Source organism: Podarcis melisellensis (assembly GCF_964234715.1).
Source record: "Podarcis melisellensis genome assembly, chromosome: 6".
In the NCBI taxonomy this organism is placed as follows: domain Eukaryota; kingdom Metazoa; phylum Chordata; class Lepidosauria; order Squamata; family Lacertidae; genus Podarcis; species Podarcis melisellensis.
Genome location: NC_138538.1, coordinates 35,108,754 through 35,129,534, shown reverse-complemented (window position 1 = coordinate 35,129,534; position 20,781 = coordinate 35,108,754). Strand labels below are relative to the sequence as shown.

The 20,781-nt window shown below is 44.0% G+C and overlaps 2 protein-coding genes across 2 annotated transcripts; both read right to left on the bottom strand.

Annotated features, from left to right (window-relative positions):
* Nucleotides 1-8,205: 8,205 nt before the first annotated feature.
* Nucleotides 8,206-10,616, bottom strand: LOC309372665 (protein-glutamine gamma-glutamyltransferase E-like). Its single transcript, XM_081916487.1, has 4 exons — nucleotides 10,442-10,616; nucleotides 9,289-9,440; nucleotides 8,871-9,004; nucleotides 8,206-8,368 (listed from the first exon to the last, which is right to left on the bottom strand). The coding sequence occupies exons 1-4, from the start codon at nucleotides 10,527-10,529 to the stop codon at nucleotides 8,221-8,223; spliced, it is 522 nt and encodes a 173-aa protein (XP_081772613.1). The 5' UTR covers nucleotides 10,530-10,616; the 3' UTR covers nucleotides 8,206-8,220.
* A 906-nt stretch (nucleotides 10,617-11,522) lies between these two features.
* Nucleotides 11,523-20,403, bottom strand: LOC309372175 (protein-glutamine gamma-glutamyltransferase E-like; the record flags this gene model as incomplete). The annotated part of the gene is made up of 9 exons (XM_081915476.1): nucleotides 20,159-20,403; nucleotides 18,670-18,837; nucleotides 18,126-18,368; nucleotides 17,799-18,004; nucleotides 16,123-16,251; nucleotides 15,576-15,753; nucleotides 13,769-13,868; nucleotides 12,214-12,320; nucleotides 11,523-11,755 (listed from the first exon to the last, which is right to left on the bottom strand). The coding sequence occupies exons 1-9, from the start codon at nucleotides 20,163-20,165 to the stop codon at nucleotides 11,523-11,525; spliced, it is 1,371 nt and encodes a 456-aa protein (XP_081771602.1). The 5' UTR covers nucleotides 20,166-20,403.
* Between the last annotated feature and the right edge of the window lie 378 nt (nucleotides 20,404-20,781).

Sequence of the window (20,781 nt, the reverse complement as noted above, 5' to 3'; positions counted from 1 at the left end):
ATCTATCATCTATACACATGACTATTATAGATAAATAGATAGATAGCTCGGGAAGCTTTTAATGTTTAATACACTATTGTATTTTAATATTCTGTTGGAAGCTGCCCAGAGTGGCTGGAGAAACCCAGCCAGATAGGCGGGGTATAAATAAATTATTATTATTATTATTATTATTATTGCTAGATGATAGATATAGATAGATGATAGATAGATGATAGATAGATAGATAGATAGATAGATAGATAGATATAGATAGATAGATAGATATAGATGATAGATAGATGCTAGTTGCTAGAAAGATAGATAGATGATAGATGATGATGATGATGATGATGATGATGATAGATAGATAGATAGATAGATAGATGATAGATAGATAGACAGATAGATGATAGATAGATAGATAGATAGATAGATGATAGATAGATAGATGATAGATATAGATAGATAGATAGATAGATAGATAGATAGATAGATAGATAGATGATAGATAGATGCTAGTTGCTAGAAAGATAGATAGATGATAGATAGAATTGTTTACCACAGTCCTTCCTTGAACAGAATTAATCTTCTGGATAGAAATAACATAAGCACAAATTGCATTCCAAACACCTAGATTATTTGCTTGCCATCACTTTTCAAAAACACATGTGAAACCGGAGCTTATACATGTGTCAATGGAATTACACAGTCACTGATGACTGCAGTATAAACTGATCAACATGTCCTAAAGTGGATATGCATTTGCACATCATGAAAGCTGTAAATACAGTAAATAAAACAAGTGTAGTTTTAGTTTTCAAATTCCCTAAATTCCCCAAGTAAGACCAAATATTGGGTCTTCTATTCCAAAGCAACCTGACCTAATGCATTTTTGGGGACAGAAATAAACTCTAATTTATTTTCTACCACTTCTGACCTTACTACAAATAAAAGCTTTTGTGGCTTTTTCAAATGAAACATAAAATTACAATTGTGAGAAACATTCATATTAGGTGAACATAAAACACCTCAGGCTTCCACTTCTTATTAAATGTTACCTGGATTAACAAAAAGAGTCAATCGGGGGAAATTGGACACATGGTGTAGGAAGGAAACGGGTAATAGAGAATTACTGAATGAAACAGTCTAAGAAAACATTTCAGATTTTATCAAATTCTGCTACCGCACCTCACTTAACATACACAATTTTCTCTTTGGCTGCTAATGCACTGAAATTAGAGATTGAATTCTGACTATTTGGAGAGCCATTAGATCCCCAGTGCTCCATTGATTTTTACTCAACAAAGAGACACAACATAACCATAAAGTCAGTACATATTCCAGATCCTAAAATATGGGAATCAATCCAAAAGTTCTTTGCATAACGGAAAATAAATAATCAGACATGGATATATTGTTACAATGCCAAAAACATTCTGCTTCCCAGAATGAAGCTCATTTAGAAGAGCACATGAGCTACGGAAGGACTAGAAGATCTAGCAATGGCAACCTTGAGTGTCTTCAGTCAGATTATTCTGCAGGAGTCTCATGGGGGGATTTTGTTGTGAATATGTTCATTAAAAAGTTGAATCATATAGTCAGACTACAATTATGTTCTAGATGGTTTTCTTCATGAGCTAACCCACTTACCCCAACCTAGTTGCTATAGTACAAAAATAAACTGAAACAAGAAGCAGCCATAAAGATGCAGAACATTCCTCAGATAACAGACCTAACATCTGATTCATCAGAACCCAGATCTGACTAACGGATGCTACAAATATAGAATTCATATTTCAATTTCATTTTAATAATAAAAAATAAATGCTAGCCTTAGTTCTTTTCAAACAATTCACCAGCACAGAGTCAGCAATATAATCCTTTTCCAGATGACCTATTTTCAACATGCCTCAAAAACAATGTTTATCCATGTTTTCTAAGGAGGGGGCAAACCTTAATAAATCCTTACTCTTAAAAATGGCCCAGTCTCAGCCCCAGCAGACAGGTGTATAGCGGCTACCCCCAGAACACAGTGATCCTGGGAAATTTATTCTGCTGTCTCATAATTGTTTTGCTAAGGGGACTCTTTTTGTGCCAGGTTTCTCACCGACAGGGAACTGCCATGCAGGAGAATGAAATAATTTGTTTCAGGAGGCACACAAGTTGGATGGAAATAGATGAAAGCGGGGGGCCACCAGGTGGCGCATTGGAAGATGGCCGACAATAACAGCTCTCCGACCCATACAAGGTAATTAAGAGGCTGCTATGGGAAATATGCAGTCTTTCCCCCCCCCCCAAGGATATGGGGGGACTGCCTTGCCAGCAGTGGCCACAATGCACCCCCAGATTTGAGAGAAGGGGGTGCGCCGGTCACTTGGCTAAGCCCTCGGTGTGTTTGGCTCTTCCCGGACGCCGTCTCCAATTCGCGCATGCTGGCTTGCTTTAACACGAAAATATAATTGGAAATATATAATTGGAGATGTTAAAGCACATATGTCAAGCAAAGGTCGGGAGATAAGACTGCTGATTAATCGATTTCTGGGATCGGAGTGGCGGGCTGCGCCATTAAGAGATGGGTATGTTTGGAGCTAAGAAGGTGGGGTGGAGGAAAAAGTTTTCTTTCTTTATATTATATGAGCATAAATAACCTTCCACCCCAAAGAAAAAAGAACCGCCGTATTTTACTACACAAGCAGAAATCTAAAAACTGTGTGGGATGAATTAATGATGAACGAAGAGAGGATTGGTAAAGATCGGAGAATGGAAAATTTTATGACGCAGTTTTAAAATGGCGTCTCGCAAGACAGGCTTGTTTAAGAAAGATGGGGGAAGGAGAACCAGGACTGTTTGAAAGTGAATGATGTTTGGAATTTGATCTTTAAACTGGCAGACCCCTCTAGGAGATATTTTACAAGCCTGGGACAACTAATGGGCAGACTGAAGATAAATTTTCGAAGTAGGAGTGGAATGGCGGCTGTCCCTATGAAATATGACTTATGGAGTGCGTAAAACCCACGCAGACGATGTTTGTTCTTAACCTGCCTGTGAAGATTATCAGAGATCGCAAAGAAAGGAATATATGACAACAACAAGAATGAAGAAAGTAAAAAAGAGACTATCTGGATAGAACTGGATAGAACTGTTTAATTAATGCAGTAATAGAAGTGATGTTTGGATTCTCGTCCGGAGCATGATGTATGGGTACCCCCAACAAAATTTTAAAAATTGGCTGTATAATTTGGAATTAATGTGATTTGAAATAATGTGATATGATTGGCTTGTTAATAAAAATTATGTTAAAAAAAAGGAAATAGATGAAAGCAGGGTTCTGCCTTAGGCGGCAAAAAGTCTTGGGCTGGATTTGTTCATTGGTCAGTCGCTATCAGGTCATAATCCAGTTTATTCCAAAGCAGGGGTTGCCAACCTTTTTGGACCCATGTGCACATTTGCAAAGCAGAAAAACTGTTGTGGGCATCACATTTGCACCACAACTGTGTATGCATTGCAACCACACATTTATGCATGCACAGTGAGATCCTAATTTCAGTGGCAGGAGGCTGGGGGCTGAGATCCTGTGGCCCCTAGATAAGCCGTCTATGGGCACATGTGTTCCTGCAGGTCATGTTGGTGACCCATGTTCTAGGCTGTGTATTTGTATCTGCTGTGTGGAGAGCCAGTATGATGTAGTGGTTAGGAGCGATAGACTTGTAATCTGGGGAACTGGGTTCACGACTCTGCTCCTCCACATGCAGCTACTGGGTGACCTTGGGCTAGTCACACTTCTCTGAAGTCTCTCACCCCACTCACCTCACAGAGTGTTTGTTGTGGGGGAGGAAGGGGAAAGGAGAATGTTAGCCGCTTTGAGACTCCTTCGGGTAGTGATAAAGCGGGATATCAAATCCAAACTCCTCCTCTTCCTCCTCCTCCTTCTTTGCATGTGTTCTTTTCTTCAGAGGTTAACATAAAAGCATTTCATGCTATACCACCCATGGTAATTCATACTCCAGGTGCCAAATGAGAGAAGACACCCCCTTTCTATGAAAACTCCCTTTTCAGTGGCACTCTGTAAGTCCCTACATTCTCCACAGGCAGACATAGACTCCAAAGGGAGTTGTGGCCACTTACATCATAGGAACATTTGGCCCAGGGCAATTTCTCCTGGTTTACCTGAGACTAGAAATACAGCTCTCTTCTCTTCCACATCAAATGAATCAGGTTGACATTGGCTGATTCCACTCTCAGTCTCAGTAATTATTACTGCCCTGTCCTTGATAACTCCTGGGCCATGAGATGAATAACAAAACGTTTACTTCTGTGGCAGTGTTTCAGGGACCTGCAAAAGAGCAAGTCAGCAAATGCCAATCCTGTCCTGCCAAACACTTCCTTGCCCTTCTCTGTGTCTCCTGCCCCTCGCAGGTCTGGGCTACATTGCCGGAACAAAGGTGTGTGGTGTGTGGGTGTGTCATGCCCTCCTGAGATCAAATCATTTTATATTTGACCTCAGCTATGTTTGAAGTTCATAGCCTTGAGAGCATGAGCCAGAGAAATGTATTAGCTGCCTCATAGCCACTGGCAAGCTAATTCCCTTGCCCTTTTCCTGTTGTGCAGGGCAATCCTAAGCATGTCTACTCAGAAGTACAGATACTAGTTGCTGGGAACCACAAGTGGGGAGACTGCTGTTGCACTCAGGTCCTGCTTTGGGGCTTGCCATGGGTATATGGTGGGCCACTGTCAGAACACGATGCTGGACTAGATGAGTCATTGACCTAATCCAGCAAGACTCTTCTTGTATTGTGATGTTCTTATTAGGGGCTGCACCCTTGCTCATTTCCCTTGCCCCCCCTGCCATTTTCTTCATATTACCCCCCTAGAGCTTCCCTTTTCTGCCCTAATCAAGCTTGCCCATTTCTGAAGCCACTTCTTTCTTCTGTTCTGCAGCCCCGCTCTGTACCCCTGTTTTTAACTTCACACTGCGAAAACTCTGGTTTGAATTTGCTGGGATGTGATTGAATCCCAACCAAAAGTGCCCACTATCTGAGGCTTTAGAGAGACACATTCCTGCATTATGGGGTTTCGATGCCATTAACAGAAAGCACATCTTCTTAAAAAAAAAAAAGTACTTCAGATTCATCAGCACAGTGTCTGGGAACTACAAAGGATATGGCAGACTGTATTATCTACCAGCTGTATTTCTAAGAGGTGAATCAATCTGCTAAGTGATATTTTAAATGTAGTTATTATCTTGTGGTTCCTTCGGTGTCCTTTTCCTGCCGCTCTCTTGCTGTCTGTTTTAATCGAATCACCTTTCTATAGTGGCAATAAACCATTATCTTGCACAAATGAGCCAAATGCCTTCTGTAAGCTATTAGCATTGGTATTTCCTTTTCTCCTTAGAATCTGCTGTTTGTAAATTGCCACCTGCTCCTGTGGAATAACTCTGAGAACAAGAATATCTCAGGATTAGGTGTTATGTTTCCAAAATGCATTTATCAGGTGATGGGGGGTGGGGTTGATCGGTTTGAAATGTACTGAAGTGCAACGCCAAATTGAAAATAGGCAGGGAAACAATGGAGGAAGAAACAAGCACGTATTTATGGAGGAGTAAAATTAGAGAAATATTTGCAGAGTGGAAGACAGCCAGGAGGCCAGTATGAATCTGGGCATTGTGTACACATAGCTGGGATTAGGGTTGCAGTTGACTGCCTGGGTGGGTCACACATATGCTATTGGTTTGCCCTAAATGAATCTAGTTCATAGATTTTTCTTTGTAAGTCTCCTAGAGTCACAAAAATCTGTTCAAAGCCCTATGTTGTAATTGTAAGGCTGTGTGAGTGCTGACTATGAATGGGAGAGAAACTTGATTTTGTTTGCATTTTTACAATAAACTATCAAATCCACACTCCTCATAGCAATATGCAAACAGAACCAAAGCTATCGTTCAAAATTTGTACTTCTTGAATTTTGCATACAGATCCATATATTACTGAAAATAGGATGCAAAAAATACATTACCATATTTTTCCGTGTATAAGATGCTCCCATGTATGACACCCCGTATTTTTAGGGACTCCAATTTAAGAAAATAGCGGGGGAGATTGCTCCATGTATAAGATGACCCACAGTTTTTCACATAATTTTTAAGTAAAAAAACCTAGTCTTATACACGGAAAAGTACAATATACATGGTACCTTGGGTTACAAATACCTCAGGTTACAACACTTCGGGTTACAGACTCCGCTAACCCAGAAGTAGTACCTCGGGTAAATAACTTTACCTCAGAATGAGAACAGAAATTATGCGGCAGCAGTGGGAGGCCCCATTAGCTAAAGTGGTACCTCAGGTTAAGAATGGTTTCAGGTTAAGAATGGACCACTGGAACAAATTAAGTTCGTAACCAGAGGTACCACTGTACTAGGAAAAGTTGCTTGTAAGATATGCATATTACTCAAAACTACACACAAAAATGTGTATATTAGGAAAAATTCACACTGAAATGCTGACAAATTTTCATAAGGATCCCCCCCCCCAATGCAGACTCCTGCATCAATGAGAAGAATTGGTCAAGAAGAACTGGTCAAGACTGGAAAAATGAGAAACTAAAAGAAACCAAAATTGATTCTTCCTTCTTTAGTTCTGATGGTTTTATGATTGAAAACAGGCTTCACATAGGTGCTGGTCACTAAGGTTGTAGTAGTGTAAACACTTACTTTGGAGTAACCCCAGTTGTAGTGATGTCAGTGTTGGAAGGGTGGCTCTGCAGCTCCCCCCAACCACATCAGCTGCTATAAACTAACCTCCATTGAAAATCAGTGATGGTTACTTTTCAGAGATACATAGGATTACACTGTTCAGTGCTTTACTACAAGGTTGTGTACATTTCCTGCCAGATTTTATCCTGTGACTAAACTAGTTGTGACCCTAGATACAATCAATCAATCAATCAATCTTCTTTACTGGCATAGAAAAAGTGCATCGTATACATGGATCAGGACACAACACAGTTAAGAAAACAAAGTAGGAGATACTTTAGGATAAAACTGTCCAGGCATTGTGAGGTACGAAAATGGCTCTTAGGACCTATGGTGACGTGATTTCAAGGTGTCACTCAAAAATCTTGCCACATTTTCTACGTCATGCCTACAGTTGTTCAGCAGATAATACACCCTGAAAGAGTCAGTGCGGTAAATCCCCTCCTGAAATAAGGGCGTCAAATACTTATCATATATTTTTGCATAAAACAGGCAATAAAATAAAATGTGTCTGATGGATTCGACCTGTTTTGTGCCACAAAGGCAGTATCCTTCAGAGTATGGGATTTTCAAAAATCTACCTTGCAAAACTGCAGATGGTAAGACGTTAAATCTTGTGAGGGAAAGAGTCCTGCATAGGTGAGGATTGTAAAGCTATTGTAAATATGGAGTGTCCTGGCCAAACAAAGGTGGAATTCCAACCTCAAAGGGGAACAGGTTTTATTGGCTGTGCTGCTAAGGGTCCCTTAGAGGTAGTCAATACACCTGCACTTTAAAAAAAAAATGATAAAAGGCACATGGGCGAACCCAACTTTTGAGATGGGGGAGGAAAAGTTTACATTTGTTTTCCATCACTGTGGTCAGAAAGGAGTTTTCCTTCTGGGACTAGTGGCAGCTGGCAGGGGAAGCCCTTTCTGTTAGGACTTCAACAGAGAGGGAATGGGTTGAATTTGCCTTCCCTGTATGCTGTGGTCGCAATGAAAACTTCCTCCACATCTAGTCAGTTCCTAGGTGGTACTAAGCCTAAATAGAAATGTCCCAGGCTGGATTCAACTGCCGGTAGCTGGGCACTTTTCTGCACTCAGAGGTATAAGATGCTGTTTTGTAAAAGGGCTATTGAAGATGTTCAGGGAGGAGGAGTCAACAGCTCACTGATAGCTCAGTGGAGAGTCCATGCACAAAAGCAATCTAGAGATGTCTGACTTACGAGCTTTCCAGGAATGTCTTGCTGAGTCAGGCAGGTCTTAGTCTGCCCCAGCAATGGATGCTCTTACATTCTGACTACAGGGATTTGTCAAAGGAATTCAACAGACCTAAGAAAAGAAGACCACAAGTTTGGGATACAAGAAGGAAAGTTTTATTAAACTCTGTCACTCAGGTAATTGCTTATGTGATGCATATTAAACATTTGCTTCCCTGCAGCCCAGGACTCATTCACTGCATACCTCCTCCATCTGTGGCCTGGCTGGCCAAATTCAGGGCTTTGAATCAGTCGACCACATTAATGTCCTGATAGGTTACGCTGTCTTTAAATTTGTTACAGGAGAAGTTGACAAGCAGATACTTGGTCCCACTTTTTCTGGGAATGAACTTAAACTGGACTTGATAGCTGTCCTGGGGATTCAGTGGTGGTACACTGTGGATAAGGAGCAAAGGAGATAAGTCAGCCTGGGCCTGGGAAGATTGCCAGCACAGTGCATGCCTTAGGATGGTCTGTTAAGGGGGATCAGAGGCTGGTCTGTTAAGGCTGGCCAGTGGGTAGTATTTTGCATGTGCTGAAAAGCTCCCTTGGAGACTGTTTGATAGATAGGTAGAGCATCATTTTATTAACTCAATCAATCACAGGTATCACAAGCTGGGCAAAATGAATGCTGTTCTAGATGCCTGTTTCCATACTGGTTGCTGTAGCTCTCCACACTGGAGTGCAGACTTTGCTTGCTCTGCAAGTGCAGATGGATAATTGGAAAGCAAAAGAACAAGGCCACAAAGGGGAGAGGAATGTCTTGTTTGAGATGTTGCCCCTCCATTCTCACTCTGTGACCCAGTGAGAAGGGAAGGTGGTACCCTGTGCAGAGCCACCACACTTGCCCAGATGCCCCACATACTTACTTTTTCTTTTTTTCTTTTTGTATACTCACTTTTTCTTGAAGGTTTTTTCCAGTAAGCCACTACCCTCCGCCTTCAGCACACCATCCTTCAGCTCCTCATCAAAACAGTTGTCGATGGTCACTGCCACCTTCACTTCCTTGCCCACTTTTGCCTCTCCCAGCAACTGCTCAGAACAAAGTTGAACAGAGTTACTGGCAACCCTTCCTAAGGCTACCCTGACCCAGGTTCAAAATGATAGGTCCATAGAGACACAGCTCCCTCCTCCTCCTTTCCCTTGGAACCACCTCCTCTTGCTGGTTCCTCTGTCTGCCTGCACTCAGAGTTGCAGGTAGCGAAGTGCAGTGATTCTTGGGGTGTTTTTATGTATGACATTTGAGCCTGCCTTAACCCTAGGCAGACACAAGGGAATCAGCTCATAATGGCAGCTCATAATGACTAAGGGTTTACCTTTATTACGACGCTGGGTTTCTCGAGGATTATGACTCTGTTCACATTTCCCCCCTCTTTTTTTGACCATGAAGCTGCGACTTTAATCAGGTTGTCTATCAGCAGGTACTGCTTGTACATAGCATATGAAATATTGATAGGAAATTCTTTTTCTAGGGGAAAAAAATCACTATGAGGTGTGGTTGCACAAGCCTGGCAGATGGTTGTTCCTTATTTAAGAAGACCCTCCTTATGTTGTTCTGATGAAGAATGACCAGAATGTTCCCAAGGAGGGGCTCCCCCTTTGGGGCCCACTTTGTTGTAATTCTGTCCTAGCTGGAAGGGGGATGGCGAGGGATAGGAGAATCATAAAAACTTTGCATCCCTCCCTCAGTTGCCAATAGCTGAAAAAGCAAGGCCCTTCTCCATCATTTCCTGTTTCTTGCTTGGGATGGAGCAAGTGGAAAGGAGGCAGGCATGCACTGATGTCACCACACAGGCAATTCTCCGTATTCCCCGGATGTGAGAAAGCAGGAACTGTCCATCACTGCACTCTGGTGAGGCATGAGGCAGCCACTTTGCTGGTCAAAGGCTGACTAGAAGACCACCTGGGATGGAACAACCCAAGGGAAGAAGCCATCATTGCCAAGTAGTGTTTGGTTCAACAGCACTTGGTGGTGGTAAACTTATTTCCTGTAGATCAGGGATGTCCAACAGGTCGATTGCGATCTACTGGACGATTGGGGGGGGTCCGTGTTAGTGGGAGTAGATCGCAGTCTTTTGGAAGTTGGACATGCCTGCTGTAGATTATATTCATGTTTGGTGTGCTCAGAATAGATCTACTGAAATTAATTACTTAAATCCATTAATTTCAATGTGGAACTTAGTTTGATATAACTCTGTGATTTGATTTTCCAGAGGCATGTAACATGCAATGTATCCATGTCTACTATCTCCTGCTAGGCTGCAACAGGTAATTTGGAGTGTTCTGTCCCTCACATCAGTTAACAAGGATGGACCATTTAGGATTCATTTCACCAGGTTTTATCAATGATGTGTGTTCAACTTCAGTAGTCCCCTCATCTGGTTGAGGTGCCAAATGATCCTCCTTCCTTGCCCACATTCTCTGGCTTAAGTCATACCTGGTTATGAAGAAACCCATGAAAAAACTTACCTTCTTTGGGGCCAAGGGTCACCAAGATGGAGGCTTTCCAGATCTCATGAATGGGTTTCCCAGTGTTGTTAATTGACCAAGCAGCCATATCGGGTGTTAGGTATTCAGTTGTAGAGCCAAGGTTTGTCAGCCTCAAGACCAAGTGGACATCCTTGCCAATCTCCAGGGGGCTCTTCACCTTGATTTTCCCTAAGACACTGGGCTTTGCAGCTTCTCTCGGGCTTCTGGCAGATTCAGAGTGGCTTGCTTTCAGATTGAGTTTGGCACAAGCCTTTGCAAATACTTCCCTTTCCTTGACAGAGCCTGAAAAAGTAAGAATAGGATGGCAAAATTTGACAGGGCCCTCTGACTCAAATGATGCAAGTTCATTAGCAGCCCCTGGGATCAAGAGTGCATTGCATGAAGCTCATCAGCCTTCTCTCTCTGGCTTTCCCTAGGCCAGAGAGCACTTTAACTACTCAAATGTCACAGCAGTGCAAGTTCTAACACAGAGCATGGTTGGGGTATGTAGGGTTCACTGGCAAGTTGACTACTGACCTAGGTCTAGCTTGGATGTTGCACATGGATTCAGATACAATTGGTTGTGCCTGGAGTGCAGATTTAGAGAGAAGATGTCATCCGTTTTGTCTTCACTGCCCCAGCCCAACACTTACTTGGACAAAAAACAAGGTGCCTGAAAATGCATTTGAACTGCCTCTGGATCTGTGTGTTTTGGTTTCCTTATGCCTAGCATCTGTGCCTGCTCTGACAATATATGTAGACCATTCTTAGCTGCAGGCAGAAGTGTGTTGAATCTCAAATTGTCCAACATCATGAAAAAGCGTGGTTGCTGCCAACATGGGTTAAGTGGCCATTGACTGTAAAATGGTGATATTCAGCTAAATACTTGTGGTAAGACAAATGTTAGTTTTAGCACAATGGGGTCTACTCTGGGTAGGGGTTGGTAAACAGATTTAGAGGGCAGGGGAGGGGGGATTTTACACTGCATAAAGAGAAATCCTTGCACTGATGAAATGATCTGCTTATTCCTAAATTGAATACAGGCCAGTGTCATAGCAGAGACCCAATCATCTCCACCTATTTATAGAGGAAGCTCTTTTGCATCACCTTCTTTGTATTTATAATTATCAGTGACATCCAGGCGATCATTGCTGCCCACAGCCTTTGTGCTTATGTTTTGCCCAATGGACTTGGTGTCCAATGAGCCCTCGATGTCAGCATTGACCTCTGAAAAGACGAATGCGGTGTCATATGGCAGGTCCACATCTCCCTCCTTGATGGCCTTCACTGAAGCTGGACCACACTCGAGTTTCTCTGGAGAGTTAAGGGAAAGAGAAAAGGTCTGCATCTGCAGTGTGTGCAAAAATGATCAAGCAGAACTACTGTATGTCCTGGGGACAAAATAGGTTGTTTTAAATAAGACAAGTGTGACATTACATGCTGCACGGTGAACCCATGGGATTTGTGGTAAGGACTGCTAGCTTAAATTGCTCAGAAAAGGACTACACAAAATCATGGATAGTGAGTCTGTCAGTAGTTATGGGCAATGACAGCTCAATGAAGCCTCCACATTTGGGGGAAGTATATCTCTAAACAACAGCTTTCCCCCATTCATTTTATATTTCAGCAACTGGTGCTGAGGGCTCATACTGCCTCTAAATATGGAGGGGGCATGACAGAATCTGGGCATTTCTATCATACAGCAATAGCATGGTGAGAAGCTGAACAGAGATCTGAACACAACCAACTCCCCCAGCAGTCAGCTCTTGTACCTGTAGTACTTCGACCTTGTGGAGTTGCGTCCAGAACTTGCCATCCATTGTACATGCAGCCAAGGTCAGGTCGAGCAAACCAGCATTCATTCCACACATGGTAGTTCCTGCAGCCAAGAGTAAATACATCTGATGTGCAGGTTTGCAACGATGCCCCGAATCTTAGGGTCAGCTGCTTTCAGAGGTGAGTGGAGCTGATTTCCAAGAGCACCTGGGAGCCCTAAGTCTGCTTGTTTTTGTTGTAGTTAGCAGGCCATGCTGTGTTTGACGCAACTGACCCATGGTGACAAGATTTTCTGGGGGTGAATGAATGTTGAGAGGATAGGAGGAAAACAAAGAAGGAGCCTTGCAGCTGAATTAGACCAAGGTGAGTCTACCTAAACTAACAATCTGCTTCCAACAGCAGCCATGGTGGAAATTGTTCATTTTATATATATCACGCTCAAAGTGTTTTGCATCAGAAAGAGGCAAAATAGCATCAGTGTGACACAAATGGCTTTGGGAAGCTCACACCTCAGAGCATCCTATGACTGAGCAAGCACTGTCTGGTGCTGCTGGAACAGAATGGTACAGTGGGTCACTACCACTGTATCTGAATAATGCAGAGCATAGAGAGTGAGCTGTCCAGGGAGATGAGGCGTGCCCCTCTCCTTCTGACTATTTTTTTCCAAAAAGAAAACTCTGGCACTTATAAGATTAAACAGAAAAAGGGTCTATTTCACAACAAGAATGACGAACAAGAATGTTTCAGAAGTTGGAAAACTTCAAAGAATTAGCAAATTATATATGCTGAACTCAGCAGATGTCTCAGGCTTTTCAATAAGATAGCAAATTTACATCTAACACATAAGGTGTTATAACTTAGACTTCGATAACTTGTGGGTATTAAAACAGGCTGATTCTTTTGGTCCTGTTGTGTTTCAGGTCCTCCACCTTTAGAAATTTCATTCCTGAGGCTCCTGTAGTAGACTCTGTATATCAGACCTTCTAAATGGTTTGGGATTCTTCTTCTCTTCCTAGAATATACATCCCCACCCTAATGAATTGGGACTTAAGTAGAGCGTTCCCACACAGCTTCCCAGTTCTCTTATGTCAGTATACCCTTAAAAGACAATAACCACTGTCTTTCAATCTAACCTCCCCACCCCTACCCCCAGCTCACAGACTGCCTTTTTGGCTGTAAATATTCCCTTGGGGTGGATTTTACACAGCTAAGAGGCCACACTCTTATACAGCTGGACATCAGGCACAAAGCTCTTCTCTTTCCCCCTCTCAAAGTGCTGTTTTCTCCCTCCTTTTAGCTAGCTGTAACTGGGCCTTCTATCACAGAAAGTAAAGAATTATTAGTCACTGCAAGGAGATGTTTTGCATGTCTGGATGTAGGGAAGGTCACAGATCCTGCCAAGTGTGGCAGAGAAGTGGGGGCAAAGGACAAAGATGTCTGGTTTTGTCCTACAGCTGTTGTGCCTCAGTTTTCATCTCTGGTTTCGTCAACAGATGCTGGTGTATAGGAGCCCTAGATGTATTGTGGTGGATGAGAAGAAGGCTGATTTACCAGGTACACTCTGATGGTTCCAGAATCAGATTTTCATTTTTGTCACAGCCAGAACTGAAGTTGGAAATGATGCGAGTGGGAATTCCTATGCACCGGAGGACTACAAAAAGAAGAGAGAGAGAGAGAATATGGAAATAATGGGACTCACTGGTATTCAGCAACATTGTTCCTTACTATGCTCTTTAGCCAGCACTTCTTTCTAAGATACCCTTTGTTGGCTCCTTGGATCAAATGTCACATTGCCAGGCAGCAGCATGGAATGAATTGCCTGGCTCACTGGCCCCTGTGGCCCATGACAGCACAAGGGGCTCTGAGTCCTACTAAGGAGGAAGAACCATATGCCAAAGTACTCTCTAGATGTTCCCAGAAATTCTGGGCCAACAGGGTCAACTATAAAACCTTCCACTTGCCACCTGTCTGTTTCTAGTGCATAAGAACATAAGAAGAGCCTGCCAGATCAGGCCAGTGGCCCATCTTGTACAGCATCCTGTTCTCACAATGGTTGACCAGATGCCTGTGGGAAACCCACAAGCTGGTCTGACCACAAGAACACTCTCCCCACCTGCAGTTTCCAGGCAAATGGTATTTAAAACCATTGCTGCCTTTATCCATGGAGGCAGAACATTCATGATTCATGGATGCACGGCATAATATCCATCATGGCTAATAGCTCGTCCATCTGCCCAGCACATCCTGCTGACCAGCTCCTTGTCTTGTGTGATAATTCTGCTTATGGGCTGGACTTTTCACTTACTGCTTCAGCAGCCTGGCAAGAGATCGGCTACTTATGCTGCTGGACAGCTCCTTGGCCTTGCTAGGAACCTGGGAAATCTAAGCAACAACACTGTGTTGGCTGGAACACGACAATGGCTGCAACTGTACCTCTTAAGCTGCGACAGATGCATCTTCCCTCCTGCAGATCAAGGGCAGCTGGAAGTATGGCTTAATAGGTCAGGCCCAGCCCACCTATGAGGTAAGGTGAGGTGACTGCCTCAGACGGCAAGATCCACAGGGGCAGCAGATCTGGCCTGCATCACCCTCTGCTGCTTTTGCAGAGGCAGCAGTTATTGCAGTGCACTCTTTGGAGGCCATATAACCTGCCTTCTCAGCAGCCCATTCCCAATGATGCCTCTACAATAGCCTCTCAGTGAAGAGGAGGTGCTGCTGGTTTCCTCCCACTGCCCTCTGGTGTTTGCTGGGCTCTGGACCAGAGTGGGTCTCTCCTCCCAACAACAGGCTTTGATTCCAACTTCAATCATTGGATAATGTTAATTTCCCCTGCTTTTTCCAATGTAGATTTTCACTCACCCCTTCTTCCCTGGCAGCGGCAGTCGGAGGAGGGGGAAGGCACCATTTTGTGGTTCACCTCAGGTGCCAGAATATATTGGGCCAGCCCTAGGTAGTCTTCCCAAATGCTACACTTCTACCAGCAGCATAGGGGCTTCCCCTTTCTCTTCCATCCACTCCCTCATGTTTGTTCCCTGGACTGGCTCTCTGGGTCAGTCCAGGGAGCAATTAGGGGAGACTGTGATTCTTTTATTCCCTGAGTACTTAGAACATGTTGTGCAGGGCATGCATTTTAAAATGAGTTCCATGATTCCCTTTGCATTTATCCAGCCACCCATGCTTTCCAGTGATGCACATTGACCTCCTTTAGTTGGGCTGTTAACCAGCTGCAGCAGTACTTGCAAAAATCTCACACTGCCTTCCACTATAGCACAATGTAGTTCCTGGTGCTTGAGCACATTCCTCATCCCAACGCCATGTCTGGAAGGGCAATGTCACAGAAGGTTCCAAGGAGACATACCCGTAGTCAGAACTCCTGCAAAGACCCAGCATTGCCCATACCGGACAGGTTCAAATCCAGAGCTTTCCCATTGCCTCAATATCTCCACACTTCCTGACCAGCTTCCTGGGTCTTTCCCATCAAGGCAAGCCTCCCAGGATCCAAGCAACACTCCTCTGTCTCCATCATTGCAGTTGATCTGGAAAAAAGTCAAAATATTTGCGCATTTATTGTGCAATCAACACACTGCTGCTCTTCATATGCTGTGCAGAATCCAGTCTCTGTTTAGGGATGCCACATATTACCAGCATTTTGCCACCACCAAAAAAATGTGCACCTGCATGAAGGAAGGTGGGAGTCACTCTTGTGGCTCTACAGAAGCCTTTGCCAACCTGGTGCCCTCCAGGTGTTTTGGAATACAGCTCCCATAAATCCTAATGAGCAGCTAGAGGTAATGAAAGTTGTAATCCAAAGCAGCTGGAAACCACCATGTTAGCAAAGGCTGCTCCACAGAAAAACTTGCCTACTGTATTTGTGTTAAGAGTGAAAATTGTAAGTCTTTCCTTACCATAGCGCTGAGCACTCGCCCAATATGTATGGGGTCACTTAGTTGGCTCACACCAGCAGTTGAGTCCTTGTGGTATTTTAAGCCCATGTCCAGCATAGAAAGGCAGATATCCAGAATGCCATTTTGAAACTGTCCACAGAAGAAAATATTCGACAAGTGAGTGAAATGCACCACCACCATCAAATTATTAGCACAGAGAGAGCTTTCTAAGAATACCGGAGTGACAGGAATTCCAGTGTCCCCAAGTGAAATGGGTTTGATGGGTGGCAGCTGCCAATACTGATTCCAAACTTCCTTCCTTCCATGTGACATATTGTGATGGCCTGGGATTCCGATTCAGAGGATGAACCAGAGGAATCCCAGCCTGCACAGGAGTCCCCGCCTCCAGGGCCGGCTGAACTGGGGCAAGGCCTAGATGCTGAAGAGCCTGCACCTGTGACAGAGCATCAGGAGCTGGCCCCAGGTGAAGCCCTTCTGGCCCCAGAGGGGCTTGACGACTCAGTGGCCACAGGTGAGCCTCCTCCAGGGCCCAGTAACCCTTCGGCCTCTCCTGATCTGCAGAGGCTTAGGGCAGAGAGGCAAAGGGAACTGGTTGCCCCCAGGAGGAGTGCTCGCCTTAAGGCCAGAGGAGGCGGGGCTCCTGGGGGCCGGGACCGCCCCCGGCCTTAGAAGAGGATAAAAGCCCAGTCAGTCTGGCCCCAGGTTGCGGGAGCAACGTCGTTGTTGGCTTTGGACCTTCCTGTGTTCCTGATCCCTGCTTGGCCTCCTGTTCCTGACTAACCGGTGTTCCTGATCCCTGCTCGGCCTCCTGTTCCTGACTATCCGGTGTTCCAGTTCCCAGCTCGGCCTCCTGTTCCAGCGTACCTGTTCCCCGCCCGGCTCCCCGTCTTGGACCTCGCCCCTCTTCGTGTGGACTCTGCTTACACCCACGGTACCTTCCCCCGGGACCAGCACACATATTCTCAGAGAAATCTCAAGCTTTTCCAGAGAATTATCCAAAGTCTGTTAAGATCCAGCCCAGGGAACTTCTTCATCATCTGCAACCCTTTCATCTGCCAGTTTCCCAAGTTTTAGTTCTATAAAATGATTTTCAGATGTCCAATGCCCCGTTGGAGGCTAGGGCCATAGCTGTCCTCAAGGTGGCAATCTGGATGGGGGGATACCCATTTTATGTAAGTCATAGGACCATCCCAAGGATATGCTTCCATCAGGTGAGCTGGTTATTCAGGCCATTCCCAGTGCCTACGCCAAAACCTGTACATCAGTCATCAATAATGTTGTGGTCTCATTTGACCCCAAAAGTATGTGTTTTGACTGGTTATTTCTCTCTGGTTGGGGTGGTAGGGGCTGTGGTGCCTGACCATGCAATATATGCACCTTTGCACACATGTTCCCCAATGTATGCCTTTTGGTATAGATTTTTTTTAGTTAGAGAATTGCATCACAAAATTCAGAGATATGCCAGTTATGAAGGTTAGTTGCATTTTGGTTTGGTAAGTACAAATTAGATCGGTTTGCATTAAATTCATTTCCTCCCCATTGATTGGTGGAACTCACTTCAAAAAGGTTTGGGGATTTCTCAGTGGGTCAGCTTGTTTGCAAATCCCTCCAGCCTCCTAATCATTGTTCAAACTCTTCTCCATCCCTAGTTTGAAATCCCTCCACTTTATATTTACCTGGCCATAATTCCATGGCAGTAAAGTTTTTCCATTGTTGCAAAAGATGACACCAAACTCTGAGAGGACATATTCTTTGCGCTCTGCCTCATTAGCCATGAACACATCATCCTCTGAAAGATGAATGACAAGCAGGTACTGTGATAGCACTTCTCTTTGTCCAGGTAGCGCGGCATCATGCCAGTGCTCTCCTATCTCTAACCTTTCTACACATACAACACAGTGATTATGTCTACCACCAATCATGCAGAAGCCTACAGGTGGACCTGGAGGAGATCAGGTTTTGAACTGCTAGGCTAGCACTGACTTAGGGAACATGTTTTGTACCTGGCATCCAGGGGTTAAACAGCAACACAAAAGTGCCAAGGCTGGAGGGGAGTGTGCTTCTGCTGCTGTCTGTCTTGATGCTGAGCTGGTAGCGTCCAATGGCAGCATCCACTGGGCTCAAAATGGAGACACTCAGAGAGCCATAACCAGCAGAGGTCTGTACTGCGCTCCAACATCTTCTGCTTGGTGTGCTAGTGATGCCAAATGCCACTCGTGTCTCTGCCTGTAGAGCACAGGTTGACCCTGGAAAGAAAAGGTAAGAGGAGGAAGAGGTGGCTTCTCTGTATGTTGACTTCATATTTTGAGAAATCCACGCACCATCAAATGGATTGGTGTGTCAAGATAGATGCCCTCTTTGCAAGGAGATCAGAGGACTTACCTAGTCATGCTACACATTTCTGTGGATTTGTGCAGCACATAGCCTACTGCAGGTTTTGTGGGGAAGGCTGGAGAAAGACTATATGAGTGAAGCTTGGTTAGTTCCACTCTACAGATGAGGGACTGTTTTCCCTTTTGAGAGGACAGGGGAAGATAAAGTATTTACCTGTTTCTACAATAAATGTTAGTTTGTCTGCAGCTGGCAACGCTCCTCTGGATGTCAGAGAGATCAAAAAGGCTTGTCCTCGTCGCACAACCAGTTCCTTGCCGGGATATTCATCAGTACGGTGCTTGATGGTGTTTTCTCTCAGTTTCCAATCAGTGTTTACCAAACCTGCAAGAACATCAGGAGGAAAATGGAGCCACTAACAGCAAGCTATGAATGGGACTAAGTGCAGTTCCTCTATAGCAGTCCTCCCCAGGACCATCCTGTTTCATTTAGGTGTCAACAGAGCTATTCATCGTTACGTTTCTTAAAGGTCTCCTAGCTCTCCTCTCTCCATTGCATGATGACAAAATGAAACTGGGACTTTTTCAGCCGGAACTCACCAGACTCAGTTCTGGCACCTCTCAGGGGGGCACCATTGCCACTATAAGAGAACAAGGGAGGTGTTCATGCAGAGTTCTGCCACTTTTTTTTTCTAGATAAATGGATAGAGGAGAGCTAGGAGACAGGTAAGGAAAGAGTTCATGTTTTTATTTAAAAGGTGGATGTTACTGAATATTTTGTTAATGCTTCTTTTTATATTAAGCAAGTATCATTCTTAAAAAGTCATTAATGCAAACCATACTTGGAAATGTCCTTGTAATTCATGGCAAGCCCATTGACTTCTATGTTCTTCTGGACATAGTATGACATGCCCAAATGAACATAGAAACATACTTACATGCTTAATCAAGTGAGAATAAGGCACACAAGCAGTCCAGCTACTATCAGATTTGATGAAAAACCTTGTCTGTCCTGGTCAGCATGGTCAATGGTCAAGGAGATGGCTGCACCAAGGGGTTTTTATGAACCATTTTGTGGAAGGAATCAAGTTTGCCAAAGGGAATTGTGAAAAAACTCACATTGATCAGTGATTCTGAATCCCATCCCTACTGCTTAGCAGCAATGCAGCTGTACACACATTGTCCCAGCAGAGCAGCCTACAGAGCTGTTAGTAATTGGGGGGCGGCATGAGAGAGGGCTTATGTAGTCTGCCTTCCCTCTTTATGGCCTCAAGCTCCCTATGCACACATGAGGAACTTTGGCAAGCTGGTGCTACGTTAGCAAGGTGTTACCCTTCTTACTCTGAATTTATTCACGCAGAATAGCCAAAATTCTGATCACTTCTGCACCTATAGATGCATGCATTCACTCAAATGGTGAGCGTAATGAGATGAGTTAGAGCTTTAAAATGCTATGTATCAAGTGATATTGGGGGTTCCCTCTGTTGTCCAATAGGCTCTCTGGGATATTTTCTTTTCATCTGGTGGAACTTGGCTGCAGAGATCTCTAGAGCCTCCATTTCTGAAAAGAAGCCTGTAAGAGAACCCAGACCTCCTATTTTCTGGGTTTTCCATTGACCCCTCTAAGTCTTCACACCCACCCACCTACCTCAAGCCCTGCTTCCTCAAATTGTCAAGGCAGACGTTTGCTGACTGCTCATACTCACCAGCCATTATCTCTTGCTCTTTGAGTTCTGATTTGCTATGGAGTCCTTGCTGTCGTAGGATGAAGTTCTAATGGGGTTTGGAAGCATCTTATATACTGCAAAAAAGAGGATTTTCTTGCTGTACAAGCAAGGGACAGTCCAATAAAATTGTGGGATCCATTCCAGGAAGTCTGGTTGGAGGCAGATGACAATATCAGAATCACATGAGGCATCTAAAATCCATATCTGCACATCTTTAGCAAACAGATTACCTGGCCAGTTCTAATGAATCACCCAGTTGTAAGCAAAACAAGTAGATGGGCCAGAGATAAATGGGGGAGGGAAGGAGGGGGAAACAGCAACATTTAGAAGTATTAAGGAAAGCTGAGGTGATGACGTACTTCTCCTATAAGAAACCCCACTTTTTTGGCCTATTTATTATTATTTTCTTTTTACTCAGAGTTCTGGGTGCAGTCTTCCTGACTTCCTGAGGAAGAAGTCCCATTTAATTAGTTTATCTTGTTAGCAGTGTGATTTATGACAATGTCAAGGTCACAATAACTTGGTCACAATATCCGTGCAGAAATCCACTGAGTGCCTGCATGATTTTCCAACACATACACCCTCTAGTACTGTGAAAATAT

Coding starts and splice junctions, on each gene's coding strand:
- LOC309372665 (XM_081916487.1), bottom strand. CDS start 10,529: ATGGCTGCTTGGTCAATTAACAACACTGGGAAACCCATTCATGAGATC. Junction 9,441..10,441: donor GACCCTTGGCCCCAAAGAAG/GTAAGTTTTTTC, acceptor TTTTTCCCCTAG/AAAAAGAATTTCCTATCAAT. Junction 9,005..9,288: donor AACCCAGCGTCGTAATAAAG/GTAAACCCTTAG, acceptor TGTTCTGAGCAG/TTGCTGGGAGAGGCAAAAGT.